At 40.2% G+C, this 20,278-nt stretch overlaps 1 protein-coding gene across 1 annotated transcript in view; it reads left to right on the top strand.

Moving 5' to 3' along the window:
- The first annotated feature begins 13,622 nt into the window (after positions 1 to 13,622).
- The window catches only part of SRD5A2 (steroid 5 alpha-reductase 2), a 42,045-nt gene continuing 35,389 nt past the window's right edge, over positions 13,623 to 20,278 (top strand). Inside the window, exon 1 of the mRNA XM_025927347.2 lies at positions 13,623 to 13,953. Within this exon, the coding sequence (XP_025783132.1) occupies positions 13,673 to 13,953 (281 nt within the window). The 5' untranslated portion in view covers positions 13,623 to 13,672. The remainder of the gene's footprint in view (positions 13,954 to 20,278) is intronic.

Genomic DNA, 20,278 nt, shown 5'->3' with positions numbered 1-20,278 from the left:
AAACAGTATCATCCACCCAGGGACAGACAGGATCCATGCATCCCCAATGCCCTGGTAATGATCCCATCACCCATGCAGATTCAGTGACAACCTCAAAACTTGCTCCACCCCAGCATGACTGTGATTCTGGAGGTGATCTTATCAGCCTAGGGAATAGAAAGGAGACAGTCAATACCTGTTGAAACCAGTCTGTAAAAACTGGAAGAGATGTTTGCTCATGATCATGAAATTTGAGATGTTTGCTCATGGAAATGTTTGCTCATGATCATGAAGAATCAGACAAATATGACACCACCAAAAGAAATGAATGAAACTCCAATAACTGACCCCAAAGAAGTGGAGATCTATGATTTGCCTAACAAATAGTTAAAAATAAAAATCTTAGAGAAACTCAGTGAAATGCAAGAGAGAAGATAGACAACTAAATGAAATCAGGAAAACAACGCATGGACAAAATTAGAGAGTTGAAGAAGAAGTAGAAACCATAAGAAAGAACCAAATGGAAATCCTGGAGCTGAGGAATACAATGATAGAACTGAAAAATTTAACGGAGTGCTTCAACAACAGATGTAATCATGCAGAAGAAAGAATCAGCAAGCTCAAAGGCAGATCATTTGGAAGTAGCCACTTAGAGGAACAAAAAGAAAAAGGAATGAAAAAGAATGAAGAAAGCCTATGTTAATTATGGGACATTATCAAGCAAATTAACATTTGCATCATGAGAATCTCAGTAGAAGATAAATCATAAACCTTAGAAGAGCTATCCAGGTACAGGAAGTTCAAAGGAACCTGAGCAAGAACAACCCAAAGATGATTACTCTGAGACACATGATAATAAAAATGTTAAAAGTCAAAGAGAATTTTAAAAAATCAAGAGGAAAATGACTCCTCACATACAAGGGTACCCCTATAAGGCTCTCTGTGGATTTCTCTGCAGAAACCTTGCAGGCCATGAGGGAATGGGATGATATATTCAGAGTGCTGAAAGTAAAAAAAAACCCTGCCAGTCAAGAATACTATACCTGGTAAAACTGTCCTTCACAAATGACAGAGGAATAAAGATATTTCCCAAGAAACAAAAGCTAAGGTAGTCCATTGCCACTAGACCTGCTTTATAAGGAATGATAAAAGGAGTTCTTCAAGTTGAACAAAAGGACAGTCATTAACAACATGAAACATATGAAAATGTAAAACGCACTGATAAATGTAAATATGTAGTCAAATTCAGAATACCCTACTACTGTAATGGTGTGTGAATCTCTTTTATTTCTAATATATTTGTTTTTATATTAGAATATATAAACAACCATTTTGGTTGTATAAACATCCAAGTTTATACATCCGAACTTTATGTATTCATTTAAAAAGAATGACAGTATCCAATGGACAGTATCCATGTCCCTCTAATATATTTGTTTTTTTATATATACTATATTATAGTATGAAAAGTAACTGTAGCTACAATAACTTGTGAATGGATGCACAATATAAAAAGATATAAAGTGTGACATCAATAGCATCAAGTGTGGGAGGAGGAGAAGTAACAGCATAGAGTTTTTGTATGTGATTGAAGAAAAAATGTTATCAGGCTAAAATAGACTGTTATATCTGTAAGATGTTTATGTGAGCCTGTATCCAAGCTCAATAATTTTTTTTCTTAGAATCCGGTCTAGTAATAAGCCTATTGAAACAATTCTTCATTTCTGTTTTCATGTGTTTTATTTGTAGCATTCCATTTAACTTCTTGTACTTCCCATCACTCTTCTAAAAATTTCCTATTCATTCACATTGTTCACCTTTTCCACTATACACTTTGGCATGTTAATTGGTTATATTAAATTTTCTGCCTGGTAGGTCCAATATCTGAGTCATCTCAGAATCTGTCTCTGTTGATTGCACTATCTCTTGTCATGGGTTGTTTATTTCTTGTTTTTTTGCATCTCATACATTTTGGTTGAATGTTTGACATTGTAGTAGAACACTAGAACTGAGGTAAATAATGTTTATGCCTGAAAGTGAGAAGAATATTTTCTTCTGCTTGGCTGTTCATGTTTGTGAGTGGAGTCAGTCTATTCAGAAAATGAGGTTTGACCATTATTGCTGCTATGGCTGTCTTTAGTGCATTACTGTTTCAAATCCCTCTGTGTTATCCTGTGTGTTGGGTGAAGGCTAGGATGTGAGGAAGTTTATACCAACGTTTCTGGTCCAGTCTCAGCTTTTAGCCTTTCCTGTATATGCCTACACCACAGAGGGTAACTCTTTATACACTCCTGCCTTTTCCCCATTGGTAGACTGCTATTGCTTATTAGATTGGTGTTGGGCCACTGTTGTTTTCTGTTGTCCTGCCCCAAAACCAGTCTAGTGTATATAAGTTTCACCAGTAAGGTTTTTTTTTTTTTATTTAAAAAATTTTTTTTTCAACGTTTATTTATTTTTGGGACAGAGAGAGACAGAGCATGAACGGGGGAGGGGCAGAGAGAGAGGGAGACACAGAATCAGAAACAGGCTCCAGGCTCTGAGCCATCAGCCCAGAGCCTGACGCGGGGCTCGAACTCACGGACCGCGAGATCGTGACCTGGCTGAAGTCGGACGCTTAACCGACTGCGCCACCCAGGCGCCCCTCACCAGTAAGGTTTTTAAATTGATTTGAAATTGAGCAAGTGACATCACACAATTAATAACTGTATGAGTTTAAAATATAAAGTATAATTTGAGACTAATATTATCAAATATTGATAAATCTTTGCTGTGTGTCAAACCCAGTTCCCAGTACTTTACATACATTAATTCATTTAATTATTAAAGTGATATTTTAAGCATAAGGTAATTCTCTAACTGCAAGTGAATTTACTCGAAATTATTTGCTTTGAATTTTTCAAGGACAGACTTAGCTTACACAACAACTGTTCAATTAAGGCCCTTGGAACATGCTATTGAAAACATAGACCACGTTTTAGTTGATTTTTTGTATATATTTTCATGATGAAGCACACTAAATAAATGCTAAGAAGTAATATTTCAACATTATGATTTTAGGCAAAGACTCATCAGTTTACCCGACAGAACAATTTCTAATCAGGAAGTAGTGGAAGAGATTTGAATTGCTCAACATCTTTGGATGAGCCCCAGACAGTGTGTGTTTTGTGTATATGCTAAGCAAGCAGGGTGAAGAAGCAGTGCGGTTTTTCCGTCTCATATATGTGCACATGATTCCATGTATTTCAAGATGTTCTTTTACTTAGCTTTATTTTGTTCAATTTGTGTTTTTCTTTCCATTGAGCACATTTTGAATGTAAGATAACCACAAAGCGACAAAAGGTTGAAATACAAACAAAATGGTACAGAATGACAAATGTGCCTGCTAGAGAATTACTCTGTTGTAGCCTTCTACATCAATTACCACTTCTTATCAGGTTTTCTTTGCCTTCTTTAGCGAGTACAGTAAACCTTGTCTAAATTACAGTTTACATCCGAACTTTACTTATTTATTTAAAAATTTCTATGTATTATGTATATGAAGTTACTTCAATGTTCAGTTGACTTTTTTGTGTGAATCTTGGCTTGGAGTTCATCTTGACTTTTCTCATTAAGATTAATGGAATTCTTACCCATGTCAAATCCCATAACTTAGCACATTTTTCAGGAATGAATTAAAGTTATTAAGTGACAGAGGTTCTGATATTTTGTTTATAACAATTTTTAGCTACTATATAACAATAATAATGGGAACTAAGATGTGAACTCTTCCCCTACACTGAAAGTACAGTAAGAATTTAGTATTGCACATGGGAAAAATGAGCAATTATAGTTCATATGTGTCAGTTGCTCAAGTGTAAAACTGTGAAGTATACATTAAAATAGATATTGAAAACCAGTTATCTATTACTTTTGGTTGTTAGTGTTCAGTATTGTTTATTGGTAGTCAGTATCCATGTCCCTCCCCCCTAAGATCTGCTTGTATTATAAGGAGTAGTCTGACCAACACTCCCTGGCAATTAGGTTTCTAGATGTGATTTAGCTCCTGCTAATGAGATGTATTCCAACGAGGCTTAGAATGTCAAAGGGAGGTGAAGGCCAGCCTACTTGTCCTGGTGATTGTTTTGGGGGTGTTGTGCAGAAATGAGTCTTTACAGCTGCCAGAACCCACTTTCCAGTGTGTGTTCAACTTCATGGGCCACACTAAGATGCTGACCTCTGTGTGTCACTTGTATGAAGTCAATGGTGAGGTGAATTTGAAGCCCAGCAGCAGTGTCTTGACTTTAGCTACTGCAGCCCCTTCCAACAATTCTGTAATTTTCTGCAAGGTGGGCCTTTCTGCTTGAAGTAGTTTGAGTACTATTAGTTTTCGCACTAAATTTTGACTAACTCCCAGCCCTGTGTATGTGTGTACACACATTCACATAACCATGTGAATTTTAGGTTTAATGGGATTATCATTAGATGCCTCCGGCCATAGGATGGGCACAAAATTACCCCATTCAAAGTAGCCGGTTCCTCTCCAGGAATATGACATAAGCAGAGATAGAATTCTCTAAAGGGAATGATTTCTTCAAGAGGAATCTACTTAGATTGTAAGAACTAAGGCCTGACTGAATCTGGAGCTGCTAGAATACCCTTCCTGAAAATGAAGCAGAAGAAATCAGAGTTAATTGATGATGAGTAGGAGGGTCTAGTGACAAAGTTTGGACCCCTGGATCCAGTCTTGCCTTGTAGCCACTTCTTGAATTCTCTACTTATGAATACATGCACACAAAGTTTTGTTTTGTTTTGTTTGGGTTAAGATCATTTGAGTTAGGTTTCTGCCATATGCCTTTTTAAAATTTTTATTTTTTTGAGATAGAGAAAGAGTGAGAGAGTGTGAGCATGATGGGGAGAGGGGCAGAGGGAGAAAGAGAAAATCTTAAGCAAGCTCCACGCTTGGCATGAAGCCCGATGTGGGGCTTGATCCCACTGGGATCATGACCTGAGCCGAAACCAAGAGTTAGATGCTCAACCAACTGAGCCACCTAGGCACCCCTCTGTCATTTTATATCTTAAAAACTATTGCTCATGATAGTATTATTATACCCATTTTACTGATGTAGAAAATCAGTGTCAGAGAGTTTAATCTGATGCTCAAGGTTATACAACTATTAACAGTAGAGAAAAGAGCCAACATTTGGACTTCAAACCTTATTATCTTAAATGTTATGTAAGCCCTCAAGGAGCTTACATTCTTTTTTTTTTTTTTTATTTTTTTAAATGTTTATTTATTTTTGAGAAGAGAGAGAGCATGATCAGGGGAGGAGAGAGAAAGAGGGAGACACGGAATCTGAAACAGGCTCCAGGCTCTGAGCTGTCAGCACAGAGCCTGACGTGGGCCTCAAACTCATGGACCGCGAGATCATGACCTGAGCTGAAGTCAGACGCTTAACTGACTGAGCCACCCAGGAGTCCCAAGGAGCTTATGTTCTTCAGGGGATACTACCATGTAAACAGAAACTTGTAAAAACTCTTTTGCATGTTGCTGTCCAGTTTTTCCAACACCATTTGTTGAAGAGACTGCCTTTTTTCCCACTGGATATTCTTTCCTGCTTTGTTGAAGATTAGTTGACCATATAGTTGTGGGTTCATTTCTGGGTTTTCTATTCTATTCTGTTGATCTATGGATGTTTTTGTGCCTTTACCGTATTGTTTTGATCTCTATGGCTTTGTACTATAACTTGAAGTCTGGAACTGTAATGTCTTCTGCTTTGCTTTTCGTTTTCAAGATTGCTCTGGCTATTTGGGGTCTTTTGTGGTTCCATACAAATTTTAGGATAGTTTGTTCTAGCTCTGTGAAAAATGCTGGTGGTATTTTGATAAGGATTGCATTAGATGTGTAGATTGCTTTGAAAAAAAAAATAAACTGGATCACTTTCTTACATTATACACAAAAATACATTCAAAATGGATGAAAGACCTAAATGTGAGATAGGAAACCATCAAAATCCTAGAAGAGAACACAGGCAGTAACTTTTTTGATATCCTATAGCACCTTCTTACTAGATATATCTCCTGAGGTAAGGGAAACAAAAGCAAAAATTTAAACTATTGGAACTGTATCAGTATAAAAAGCTTCTGGACAGCAAAGGAAACAATCAACAAAATTAAAGGCAGCCTATGGAATGGGAGAAGATATTTGCAATGACATATCTGATAAAAGGTTAGTATCCAAAATCTATAAAGAACTTATCAAACTCAACACCCAAAATACAAATAACCCAATTAAAAAATGGGCAGAAGAAGTGAATAGACATTTTTCCAAAGAAAGCATCCAGAGACTAACAGAAACATGAAAAGATGCTCAACTTCACTCATTATCAGGGAAATACAAGTCAAACCTACAATGAGATATCACCTCACGCCTGTCAGAATGGCTAAAATTAACAACAGGGAACAACAGGTGTTGGTGAGGATGCATAGAGGAATCCTCTTACACTATTGATGGGAATGTAAACTGGTGCAGCCACTCTGGAGAACAGTATGGGGGTGTCTCACAAAATTAAAACTAGAACTACCCTATGATCCAGCAATTGCCCTACTAGGTATTTACCCAAAGGATACAAGAATACTGATCAAAGGGATACATGCACCACGATGTTTATAGCAGCATTACCAACAATAGCCAAAATATGGAAAAAGCCCAAATGTCCATCAACTGATGAATGGATAAAGAAGTTTTGATAAAACCTTGGTTTGTGAGCCTAAGTTGTTCTGGAAACATGCTTGTAATCCAAAACACTTGTATGTCAAGGCAAATTTCCCCATAAAAAAAGAAACTCAGATGATTTATTCCACAACCCAAAAATATTCATATAAAAATGATACCAAAATTGTAATATAATACAAAATAATAAACAAAATACAAAATATAAAGAAAAATAAACAAATTAACCTGCACTTAACTTTGAAAACCTTCATGGCTGGTGTAAGGGAGACAAGAGAGAGGAGGGTTATTGCGTAGGACAATTTTCACTATCACTAACAGATGTTGACTGTAGTACAGTATGAAGAAACTCTTGTCATAGACTGTATTTAATGTAACTGACAGTAAGGCTCCAGAGTAAAGGGTCTGTATCTGCAAGCAGCCTGACCTAGAATGAAGCTAAGCATTCCTAAGTTTACTCTTGTATGGAAAAGCAAAGGACTGTCCATAGGTGCTTTGAACGGACAAAAAATACACTAGTGCCAACTGTGTGCACCTTCCAATGTTCTGAAAAATCACTGATTTCTACCAACTCCATGGTCTCAGACTGAGCATCCAAGCATGATGTGCCATTAGCACTGCCATTAGCAATGATGTGGATGGAGGTAGAGAGTATTATGCTAAGTGAAGTAAGTCAGAAAAAAACAAATACCATATGATATATGTGGAATTTAAGAAATAAAACAGATGAACATAGGAGGGGAAAAAAGAGAGGCAAACCAGGAAACAGACTCTTGACTATAGAGAGAAAATTGATGGGTACAGAGGTAGGTAGGAGGGATGGGCTAAACGGGTGATGGGAATTTAGGAGGAAATGTGTTGTGATGAGCACTGAGTGTTATATGTATATGACAAATCTCTAAATTCTGTACCTAAAACTAATATTACACTGCATGTTAGCTAACTGGAATTTAAATAAAAATATGGAGAAAGAAAAAAAAATAAATCTTTCAAGTAAAAAAAAAAGAGAAACTTGTGAAAACTGTGGAAAATGATACAGTAAGACATGCAGAAAGTACCATGGAAATGGAATAGGGCATGATTAATTCTTCCTGGCAAAGCTTCATAGGAGAGATAAATATGAGCTGGGTTTTGAGGAATGATTAGGAGTTTTCCAAGCAGATAAAATGCATTTTTTGGTTATATAAATGAGAACTTTTGAATCTAAAAATTTAGATATTTATTCCATTCATCTATTAGTGGAATATTTATTTATTTTTGGAATCAACCTTTAAAAATTGCTTTCATGCAAAACAAAAACAATAACAACAAACATCAAAATATCAGTTTTATAAAGTTTCGTAAGGTTTCCTTGGAGAACACAGCTTTGACGTATAGCTCCAATTATACTTCCTAGCATTTTTATCTTGAATTGAATTGGTTTATGCAAAATAAGGTGGAGGAACTAAGATAACTCAGGGCTTCCCCTCTGCCAACCACAGGGCCATCCTTTATTCTTTTCCAGGGGGCTATTTATTTTACCAACACCATTTTTTTAAAAGGCTATTCTTTCCCCATTGAATGATCTTGGCAGTCTTGTTGCAAATCAGTTTATCATAGATGTATGAATTTATATCTGAACTCTAAATGCTATTACACTGATGTATATATCTATTCTTATGCTGGTACCACACTGTCTTGATTACTGTTCTTTTGTAATAAGTTTGGAAATCAGGATGTATAAGTCCTTCAATTTTTCCTTCTTTTTAAAGATTGCTTTGTCTATTCCAGGCCCCTTGCATTTGCATATGAACTTTAGGATCAACTTTTCCATTTCTGAAAAGTCAGCTGGGATTTTGATAGGAATTTAATTGAATATGAAGACCTTTTTGGAGTGTCCTACTCTGCTCAGGCTGCCATAACAAAATACCATAGACTGGGTGGCTTAAACTTAAATTTATCCTCACAATTATGGAGACTAAAAGTCCAAGGTCAAAGTACTAGCAAGGTTGGTGTCTGGTGAGAGCTCTTTGAGCCACAGATGGCTGACTTCTCACTATTTCTTCACGTGGGAGACAGAGAGAGAGAAAGAGAGAGAGAGAGAGGGAAAGAGATCTTCTCATAAGGTCACAGTCCTTTACCTGATTAGAGTCCCATCATTATGATGGGTCATAATAGATTAGAGTCAGTTAAGCATCAGACTCTTGACTATGGCTCAGGTCATGATCTCATGGTTCATGAGACCGAGTCTGTCCTGCGTCGGGCTCTGTGCTGACAGTGTGTGGAGTCCACTTTGGATTCTCTCTCTCCCTCTCTCTCTGTCCCTCCCCTGCTTCCTCTCTCTCTCTCTCTCTCTCTCTCTCAAAATAAATGAATAAATATTTTTAAAAATTACCTCCTAAAGACCCTATTTTCAGAAACAGATACAGCCACATTGGGGGCTAGGGTTTCAACATATGAATTTTAGGGGCACACAATCCAGTCTATAGCAGGGAGTATGACATCTTAACAATATAAAGTCTTCCACCCCATGAACATGGGGTATCTTTCCATTTATTTAAGTGTTCTCTAATTTCTTTCAACAATGTTTTATATTTTTCAGTGCATAAGTCTTACTCTTTTTTTGTTAAACTTTTGTTAAACTTACTAAGTATTTGGGGGGTTTTGGTGCTGTTATAAATGGATTGTTTTTGTAATTTCATTTCAGATTCTCATTGCTAGTTTCAATTGATATTTTTATATTGATCCTGTATCTTGTAACCTTGCTGTACTTGCTTATTTGTTCTAATAGTTTTTTGGTAGATTTCTTAGTGTTTTATATACAAGATCATGTCATTTATGAATAGATGTAGTTTCACTTTTTCCTTTCCAAGCTGTTCCAACAATTTAACTCTTCTGTGTTTTGTTCCTGTTATTCTCTTCTCGTCCCCTCCATTTGGGTTATTTGGGTCTTTTTAAGATTTTTATTTGATTTTACTGTTGAATTAATAGTTATTCTTTTTTTTTAATTGAGGTATAGTTGGCATGTAACATTATGTGAATTCCAGGTGTACAACATAATGATTCGATATTTGTATGTATTGTGAAATGATCACCACAGTAAGTCTAGTTAACATTCAACCTTATACACAGTAGTTATTCTTCATTAAATTTTTTATAGGATTTCCCTATGGATTTCAACATGCATTCATAACTATCATGGTGTAGTTATAGTTGTAATGTACTGCTTCACTTAAAAAAATAAGAAATCTTGCAAACTTATAAACTCATATTTCACCATCCTTTATGTTTTTATCAGTTATCTCTTCCTTTCAGCCACAAGAGCTTTACCATTTATTATATTGAAGTTTTGAATGTGCATAGCTTTTGTTCTGAAAATATCCATATTTCACCTTCATTACTGAATAATACTTTTGTTGGATATAGGTAGAATTGTGGGCAGAGATTTTCTTTCAGCTTTTAAAGATGTTCCACTTAACTGAGGGTTGATGGGGGGTGGGAGGGAGGAGAGGGTGGGTGATGGGTATTGAGGAGGGCACCTTTTGGGATGGGCACTGGGTGTTGTATGGAAACCAATTTGACAATAAATTTCATATATTGAAAAAAAAAAGATGTTCCACTCACTTATGATTCACAAGTTTTCTGATAAGAAGTTAGCAATTAATCAGATTGTTGTCCTCCTATATATAGTATGATGTTTTTCTATTGCTGCTTTTAAGATGTCATCTTTATCTTTGATCTTCAATAACTTAAATATGATTTGATTCAGCATGGGCTTTTGTGTTCTTCTGCTTATTGCTTACTGAATAATCTGAATCTGTAAACTTCTGCCTTTTATCAATTAATCTATCTTTGAGTTTGCTTATTCTTCCTTCCATCTTTGTTCAGCTGTTATGTCTATCCCATCATTTTTTCTTTCATAAATTGTAATTTTGGTTCTAGAATTTCCATCCTTAAAAAATCATTTCAATATCTCACTATTTCCCATTTCTACACTGTGATTTCATGCATTGAAGATATGTTTTGTTTTATACTTTACTGAGGTTAATTACGCTGTTGGTTGAATTGTGTCTCCTTCAAAACTTCTATGTTGAACTCTAACCCAAGTACATAACAATATGATCATATTTGGAAATGGGATCATGGAAGATATAATTAGTTAAGATAAGATCATACTGGAGTAGGGTGGGCCTTTAATCCAATATGACTGGTATCCTTATAAAAAGGAGAAATTTGGACACAGATAAAAACACACAGGGTGCAGCCTATGTGAAGAGTCAGGCAGAGATTGGAATGAAGTTTCTACATGCCAAGGAATGCCAAAGATTTCCAGTGAATCACCAGAAACTAGAAAAGAGGCATGTAACAGATTATCCCTCACTGCCCTCAGAGGAACTAACCTTGCTGACACCTTGATCTTAGACTTCTAGCCTCCAGAACTGTGAGGCAATACACTTCTGTTGTTTAAGCCACCATGATACTTGCTATAGCAGCCCTAACAAACTATTACAATTATAATAGCTACTTTAAAATACTTGTCTACTAATTCTAAGGTTGGTTCACTGTAATATTGGATTTGATTGATTTTAATTTCTCTCGAGAATGTGTTTCATTGAATTGATTCTTCCTATGTCAGGTAATTTTGGACATTATGCATATTAAATAGTAGAGATAATGGGTTATATTCTTTTTCTCTTATGAATATTTCATTTGTTTTAGCTGGTGATTTCCTTGGCTGGGATTGAACTTCTTGCGTTGTTCAGAACTTTTGTCTGAGCAGAGTTGCTTTGAGTCTCTTCTATAATGTGCTGTTAAGGAGTCATCCAGCGGTATGGGTAGACAGAATTGGGGGATTGCCCTCTCTGGCTCTTCCTGTTTTAGGACTCTGGTAGGTTCTTTTCACATGTGTCTTTGTTGCTGCTGTGTGCATTATTCAGACTGCATGTAGCCCAGGCTAAAAGTGTCAAAAAATAGGAACTTATGGCCATAGCTGTCCATGTCCCTCCTCCATGTGAAGGTGATTTCCCCGTGAGCATGTTTGCTGCTGTTCACTCTGTAGTAACTTCAAGCAGATTTCTTTCCTCCCAGGTTTTGTCATCACTTTCTGCGGTGTGCGTGTGTGTGTGTGTGTGTGTGTGTGTGTGTGTGTGTGTGTCTGTCTAGAAGAATCTTAGTCTATCATGTCTGGAAACCAATCTCACTTCCATTTTTGAAGGCTATTTTAATTAGATGTGAAATTCTTGGTTGATAAAAATTCTTTTTCAGGACGTTAATTGTATTATCCCATTTTCTTCTGGCTTGCATAGTATCTGAGAAATCTGTTGTACTTATTACCTTTGTGCCTCTAGGTCTTTTTTTTTTTCTGGCTGGTTTAAAGATTTTCCTCTTTATCACTGGTTGCCAGCAATTTGATTGCTGGCTATGAGTTGGAGGTGGTTGTTCTTCTTGCTTAGAGTTGATCAAGGTTCTTAGATCTGTAAGATGGGATTCTCATCAAATTTGGAAAGTGTCCCAGGTGTCGGGAAACACCCTTTAAATTGGGCAGATGGGACCGTGTGCCTTTCATGGAACAGACAGTAGAACAGGGAAGGAATGGATGGGGGAATACTGACTGGGGCTCCTGAGAAGCAGTGAAGGGTGAAGAATGAAGAGAGAAGGATGAAGAAAGAGCCAAGGAAAGGGGAGTGTGTGTGTATGTGTGGGGGAAGATTGGGGTGGGGGGAAGACTGGGGTAGAGCCTGACATAGGGACCAGAGGGGAAAATTAATAGGGATAGAGTAATCCCTATTGGGGTGGGACAAGAAAATGGAGGCATGAGGTCAACAGCACTTGGGAGGAGAAGGCCATCCTGGAGGAAGCCAAGTCAAAGAAAGACAGAAGACATTAAAAGGGGGGCACAAAACATAGAAGGAGGGCAGCCAAAGAGGTTCCAGATACTACATCTGAGCAGGTAGAAGAAATAGATAATGAACGAAGTGGGGTGAAGGATGAGAGGAGGATGGAAAACAGAAGGAAGAAAGAACCACGTCTGGATGTTCAGAGCACAGTAGCATCTCCAGTGGCACCACCATATGGAGCCCGACTCATCCACTCCAGGAGTGGGGAGAGGGCGTCCCACCGCAGAAGCCCTAGACTTTAGCTGGAGTCCGGGCAGATTCCAGGGGTCCCGGGGTGGCGGAGAAGCTAGGGCGGACCGAGTGGATCATTACTCCCGGCCGCAATCCTTGCTTATGCGTCGGTGCTCAGTGGACGTGCGCCTCGTTGACCGAGGGGTGCACCCAGCAAAGCAGAGAGAAACCGCGAAGGAATGAAGGCCCTGGGGGCGTGGTGCGGGCAGAGGGGACTCTGACGCTGAGAGTAGCGAAGGAGCGCCGAGCCCCCGCGCAGAAGGGCTCACACGGGCTCGGGAAGTGCCTGGAAATCAGCCCGGGGTCGGAAGATGGGTGCAGGGTTGGGTGGGAACGGACAGGGAGTGTAGGCGCGTAGGGAAGCGGAGGGGTTCGAGAGATCCTGGGATGGTCTGAGGCTGGAGGTGATGCGTGGCTGCGGAACAGAAGTGTGTTGGGACGGGAGCACGACCCCGGCTAAATCGTCCCTGTGGTTTTCTCTTCTGATTTCCTGGTGTTAGGAGCGACAGCATCAGAGGGTGATGGGTAAGGAACAGGTCTTCGAAGGGCAATCTAAAGGGGAGGCCAGTGGCAGATGGTGGGGAGGGTGGGCGCACGGGCGGAGGCGCGGACGAGGGCTAGTCCCAGGTGGGGTCCGGTGGGGGATCCCTTCGTCCTCGCCTGCTCCCCGACTGCCTTCCCAAGCGCCAGCCGTGCGAAAAGGGCATGGATGCTGAGCCGAGCCAGGGCTCGCCGCGCCAAGCAGAAAGCAGGATGGAGGGGCGGGGGCCAAAGCCGAAGGGGCGGATGCAGGGTGGCGTCTAGCGCCCCATAAAGGGGCAGTGAGACCGCGCTCTCTTCTGCGTGGGCTGTGGCCACCGGCGGGGAACGCGGTGCGATGCGGGTTCCCTGCCAGCAGAGCCCGGTGCTGGCGGGCAGCGCCGCCCTGGCCGCCCTGGGGGCATTGGTCCTGTACCTGGCTGAGCCCTCCGGCTACGGGAAGTACTCGGAGCGCGCAATGCCCGCCGCTGCTCGCCTGCCAGCCCGCGCAGCCTGGTTCCTGCAGGAGTTGCCATCCTTCGCGGTGCCTGCGGGGATCCTCGCCCGGCAGCCGCGTGCTCTCTTCGGCCCTCCGGCCACCGTGCTTCTGGGCCTCTTCTGCGGACATTACTTCTACAGGTAGCGTTTGCCTGCTGCGGGCGCGGCGTCCAGGAGGGAGCGCCGAGGGAGCGCGGAGCCCGGCTCGAGGGGAGCACCCGGCGGGGCGCGGGCCAGGCGAGGAGCCGTCGCGGGACACTGCCCCGGCCCCGCGAGCCCCTCTCGGGCTGGCTTGGGGCCCTCTGGCTGCCGCGGGGAGGCAGGTCCGGCGGGCGGGAGGTGGGCTGGCAAGCTCAGGCTGGGCAGAGCTGCGGGCACCCACTGTTCCCTCCGCGCGCGCGTTCGGTCACCTGCTGCTCACCGCACCCCCCTCCCCTCCCCCCCCCCCCCCCCCCCCCGCTCCGTTTCCGTCCCCCTTCACTTTTCCTTTGCAGGGTGGGGGGCGGGCTGGTCCTGGGATCGTGAGTGAGTCTACGTATTGGCATCTCCCGGAGGAGGCCGTGCTCGGAGGGACCCATAACTTCACCTTTGTGGGTCTGAGGAGGGAGGTGGGCAGAGCCTGACCCGGACTTCCACAATGGGAGAGAGAACGTGTGGGAACCCCCTGGCCCGAGCGGGAACCCCACTTCTCAGCCCTAAAGGGCTGCGGCTCGCCACCAACTCATCTACCTGGTCAGTTACCCTGGGACATAAGCGTGAATGAGTCGAAGTTAATTTAGAGCTCAAATGTTCTTCTAAATTAAGAATCCCAAATTGGGGACAACTTTGCCTGCCTTCCGGTCTAAGGAAAGATGGGACCGAAACCAGAGGCTTCGGGGATTCGGACACTGACTGCAGACCCTCAAAAAAGACTCCCTGGGGAGGGAAGGAGCACCTGAGTAAGTTGCCTGTCGCGTCCTGTCATTTAGCATCTGGTGTCTCTTCCAGCCCCATTGTAACCTGGCGAGATCTGTAATTAATTATGCCACTATGCAGACAAAGAAGCCGATGCTGAGTAAAGGTTAAGGGACTCCAGGAAGACGATGCAGCTAATGCCTGGCCAGATTCAAATCTAAGTCAATGCAATTCCACCGTTTCAATGAAACTCTTAAGTCAGTGAAACTCTACCGTTCAAGACGTTTTCACCACGTTAAGCAGGCACAAAGTCCATGCAAGACGAAAACAGAGTCCATGGCAGAGAAAAGTTGCCAAACCGAATTAAGAAGTTGAACACAAGCACAGACTAATTTTGAGTAGATCATTTCTGGAGTCAAAAGATGAAGGAAGTTTAGATTAGAATTTAGGATAAGAATGCCTCTGGAAACTGAAAGGCACAATCCTTTTCCATAAGGACGCCTCATTTTTTGGAGCAGGAGTTTGTAGAGAGACAAATGTTAACCTATCTTATCCTCTGGATCTTTTATTATTGGTCAAGATTTAATATTTATACAATTGAAAGTGAATTCTCATTCTTTTAAAAAGATGAGGATTGGCAAGCAACAAGAACTAAGATTTAAAATTTCAGAAATGGGTGTCCCTTGTGCAAATATTTACAAAAAGTCTGTTGTGGTCAAGGTGCAGGTTTAATAAACAACCATGTCATTTTGCCCAGATTTAAATGGTTTCATGTGTACTGGAAAAAAAAAAAAAAAAAACCAAACAGATAAGAGACGATCTTTTGATTTCACTGTTTTTGGAATTGACATTTGACCAAAAAGTATGCTTCTACAACAATGGCTTTTATCTTCAAATTAACAACTGTCTGTTAGCACCATAGACAGTATTTTTTTGAGGTCATTTCATCTTAAAGTAATCATTGGTGTTCTCTAACAGTCCTATTAACATAATTTTTAGACTTGTTTTTAAAATTAAAAGTCACTTGGCACAATAAATGATGACCAGTACATTAAAAAAGAAAAAAAAAAAAAGGAAGTAATTACCCATAAAATGAGTATCGGTGTACTGTCCATCTTTTTCACGGGAAATCTTTTTTATTTTATTTTATTTTATTTTATTTATTTTATTCATTTTTAATATAATTTATTGTCAAATTGATTTCCATACAACACTCAGTGCTCATCCCAACAGGTGCCCTCCTCAATGCCCATCACCCACTTTCCCCTCTCCCCCACCCCCATTCAACCCTCAGTTTGTTCACAGTATTTAAGTGTCTCTTATGGTTTGCCTCCTTCCCTCTCTGTAACTTTTTTCTCCCTCCCCCTCCCCCCTGGTCTTCTGTTGAGTTTCTCAGGATCCACATATGAGTGAAAACATATGGTATCTGTCTTTCTCTGACTGACTTATTTAGCATAATACCTCTAGTTCCATCCATGTTGCTGCAAATAGTCAGTTTTCATTCTTTCTCATTGCCAAGTAGTATTCCATTGTGTAATAAATCACATCTTCTTTATCCATTTGTCAGTTGATGGACATTTAGGCTTTCCATAATTTGGCTCTTGTTGAAAGTGCTGCTATAAACATTGGGGTACATGTGGCCCTATGCATCAGCACTCCTGTATCTCAGGGGAAATTTTTAAAATAAAAGTAAAGGATTTGGAGATGGATTCTGATGGAGGGAAAATTGCCCACTGAAAGCACAGCTCTGAGTTAGTTGTTCTTGAGGCATGAAGATGTGATATTTGCTCACCTTCCCCTTGTGTGAGCTCTTTCTTCGAGGCCACTGGAGTACTGGATCTGCTGTCATTTTGAGTGTGTATGAGGTGTTATACTCTGCTGAACACTCTTTGTGGATTATCTACTAATCCTCATTCAATGTATATAGATGAGCACTATTTTCACCCCCATTTTGCAAGTGAGAAACTGGGGGAAGAAAAGGTTAAATCATTTGCCCAAGGCCACACAGTAACATGGGGAGCCACGGCTCAGACCCAGAGAGTTTGAATTCAGATGTCAGGTTCTTTGCTACCATGATAAACTCTTCTATGCTTGTTCTTGCTGCCTTGTCTTTACCTTTTAAAGACCTACTTAGACTTACAATTAATATTTTTTTATTCTGAAAATAATAAATGTTCACTAAGGAAAAAACAGAAAATACAAAAAGTAGAAAAACACCCATAATTTCCACACCTAAGTATATCAGTGGTTAATGTTTTAGAACATTTCTAGCAAGGCTTTTATTTTTATTAGTAGATTTTTACACAGGCTTGCTATATTGAATATAAATAGGTTTTGTTCTGCTTGATAACCTAACATTTTATAATAAGTGTTTTCCCACATTATCATAGAATCTTTGTAAATACAATCTTAATGGTTGCTTGTGATTTCATCTCATGTAAAACAATAATTTACCTATCTGTTAATTTATAGTTGGACATTCAATTTGCCCCCCTCCTTTTTTTGCAGGGGTTAAATCTATGAATCATGTCTTTGCAACCTACCTTCTTTTGAGAACGTAGGAGTGTTTTGTCAGTCAATATTTCCAGAGGTGGTTCAAAGGCTATGAACATTTTTGTGCTGAGGCTTTAGGAGTTATGTAGCTTGATAATAAGGGTACATTTAGGAGAAAGCATCAGGCTTCCTTGACTTTACTCTGTTCTGTAAATTGCTGTGACATGGAAACTAGGATGAAGGGACAGGGGCTCAGGAGGAAGGCTGGCTCAAGTGTGGCTTAGAATCTTTTGCAAACTGTCCCTTCAGGACTATTCAGAACAGCAATATGTCCTATTGAATAGAAGTTAAAACTCTTTTCACTTTTCTCCTTACAAAGGGGATATGCTAGAATGTAAGTTCCACAGGGGCAAGGATTTTTGTCTTATTTGTTCATGACTGTGTCCCCAGTGTATAGAAAAGTGCCAGTAGATAGTTGGTACTCACTAAATCTGTTGAATGTGTGAATGGATTCTACCTCTGACATTAGTTCAGGCAGTCAGGATTGTAGGAGAGCAAGTGAATACTTAGAAATTACTGCTGAGATTGCATGGCTCGGTCAAATGAGAGACCTCTCCTCCCTTTGGAATCTATTGTTGTGGATGTTTAGATGGTCTAGCCACAGGAAAAGATTGCTGTGTAAGCATGTTGCCTAATCCCACTGCCAAAGTTATTTTGAAGTCAGAGTTATCTCTGTTGACCTTGCCTACAGCCCTGGAATGATCCTTTGCTCACACTCTGTTTAATCCTCATATTTCCAGAGAAGCCTTTGTGTCCTGTGCAATGATCATTATGCCACCTATGCCTGTGGTAGTTGATGTCTTTGTCAAGATTTGGATGTGACTTTGGTATTTAGCTGAAAAAGGAAAAGAAGGCTCTTTTCACAAAAAAGGTGACTATATTGTGAAAAGTTGCTTGCAGTGTGACTTTTCCTGACATGTATCCATCCAGAAGCACAGCATAGTGTGCACTTTAGAGTCTGTTTAAATTTAGATCTTTCCTGGGGTTTAGATGTTGAAACAGATGACATTTCCCAATTAGCCAAATAAAATGATGGCTTCCATAAGATGCATTTTTGCTTCAATGGGTCAGTTCATTCTCCAGAAGCATGAATTCTCCCTTATTCTTCAAAACTCAGATCAGGGATCACTTCCTTCAAGAAGCTTTCTCTGAGTCCCTTCTCTGTAAATCCAGGGGTGATACCATTCCTTGGGCTTTCATAGCAGCCAGTGTGGCCTTCTGTGAGGCACTTTACACACTGGATCATGATTATCTTCTCTAAGGAAACTTCATCCAGCATCCTCATTTTACAGAAATAAAGCACCAAGAATTAGGGGCAAAGAGGGGGCTGGGACTCGAATCTCCGGATGTGCCTTGCCAATGCTTCTCCAATTTCACAAGCAGTGCTGATGTCTCAAATATTCAGAAGTAATCCAACCTCATGCAGGAAACACACTGATGGTTGCCAGAGGGGAGGGGATGAGGAGAATGGGCAAAATGGGTGAAGGGGAATGGAAAATAGAGGCTTTCAGTAATGGAATGAATAAGTCACCGGGATGAAAGGTACACCACAGGGAATATAGTCAGTGTTAGTATAATCACATTGTATCGTGACAGATGGTGGCTATTCTTGTGGTGAACATAGAATAATATATAAATTTGTAAAATCACTATGTTGTACACCTGAAACTAATGTAACGCTGTGTATAAATCTATTTCAATTAAAAAAAAAAAAGAAAAATGTGTCCTTACATGTAAAATAAAACAATAAAAACTCAAAAAAAAAACCCTCTAAAATCCTTATGAAGGAAATGACTCGTTGGCTAAGAATCAGTGTTGAGTGATGCCTATGTTGGAAACCATCTAGACAAGTTTCTTCTCTTGCAGATTGAGAAGAAAAGCAGGATGAGCCACATTTTTGTTGTCACTTGATCAGAAGTTAAGGACATTCATGAAGCATAATTTGATCAAGTAAGAGTAACTAAAGGGTTCTTTAGAATGAGGGTTAACGCCAGATAGTAACTCTTTTGGGCTTGGCAGGCATATAGTCTCTGCTGCAGCTACTCTACTCTGCAGTTATAGTGTGAAAGCAGCCACAGGTAATATGTGCACAAATGAATGTGGTTGTGTTCCTTCTCTGGCCTGTGGACCGTTAATTTTTGCCGGCCTCTCCTTAAGAAAACCATGAATGGCATAGCTTTACAATCAGTAAATTGATTGTATTTCAGGTAATACCATAATAAAATTTTGTTAAATCCTGTAGCAAAGCAATGGGCAGATTCTAGAAAATTTCTGGTGCATTTAAACACGAATTTGGTAGTGACATCATTTATTGAGAATTCCTAGGTTCCAAGTCCTTTATCTGAACCCTGTGGGAAATAGGAGGAGTCTTGGAGTTTACATCTAAATGGGATGACATCATAAGCACATCTGAAAAATATAGAGCTCTGTTTGCCAAAAATGTAAACAAGCTTTAAGAGATCTTGACCATTTCATTTTTGCCACATTGAAGAAAGGACGAACTTCTTGCTCATTTTAAATCTCACGTAATGCTGCTTAAAATGAACAAATAAGATAAGGAAACAATGATCCAAACTGGTGAAGTGATGTGTATGACATCACATGGCCAGGAAGGGGCAGCATGGGGCTTAAACTCAGCCTTCTGATTCTTTGTCAGCGTTCCACATGCTCAGAAGCATGCTAGGTCCCATAGGAGACACAGAGAAGCACCTCCCGGTGCTTGCTCTCCAGGAGGAAGGCAAGAAAGAATCCTCATTATGTGTCTATCATTCTTTCTGGTGTGAAAGTTGGGTGGTGGCAATGTCAGTCTGAGAGGTCTAGGGCAGGTGGGAAAATGCAAATTGAGGGAGATACAGACCTAATTGGGGAGGACGCAGTCCTGTCACTGAATGTCTTGTCTGTGCCTGAGTGTGCATTAAATAGAGGACACTCCCTCCTCCTACCCAAGTTCAGAACCAACTGAGAGATAAACCTAAGACTTAGGCAACAATCACTACTGTTAGTAGAGTTAATTAAAGTT

The sequence above is a fragment of the Puma concolor genome, chromosome A3 (genome assembly GCF_028749965.1).
Source record: "Puma concolor isolate L17-30 chromosome A3, mPumCon1.1.hap2, whole genome shotgun sequence".
Classification (NCBI taxonomy): Eukaryota; Metazoa; Chordata; class Mammalia; order Carnivora; family Felidae; genus Puma; species Puma concolor.
This window is presented reverse-complemented; position numbering and strand designations above follow the sequence as displayed.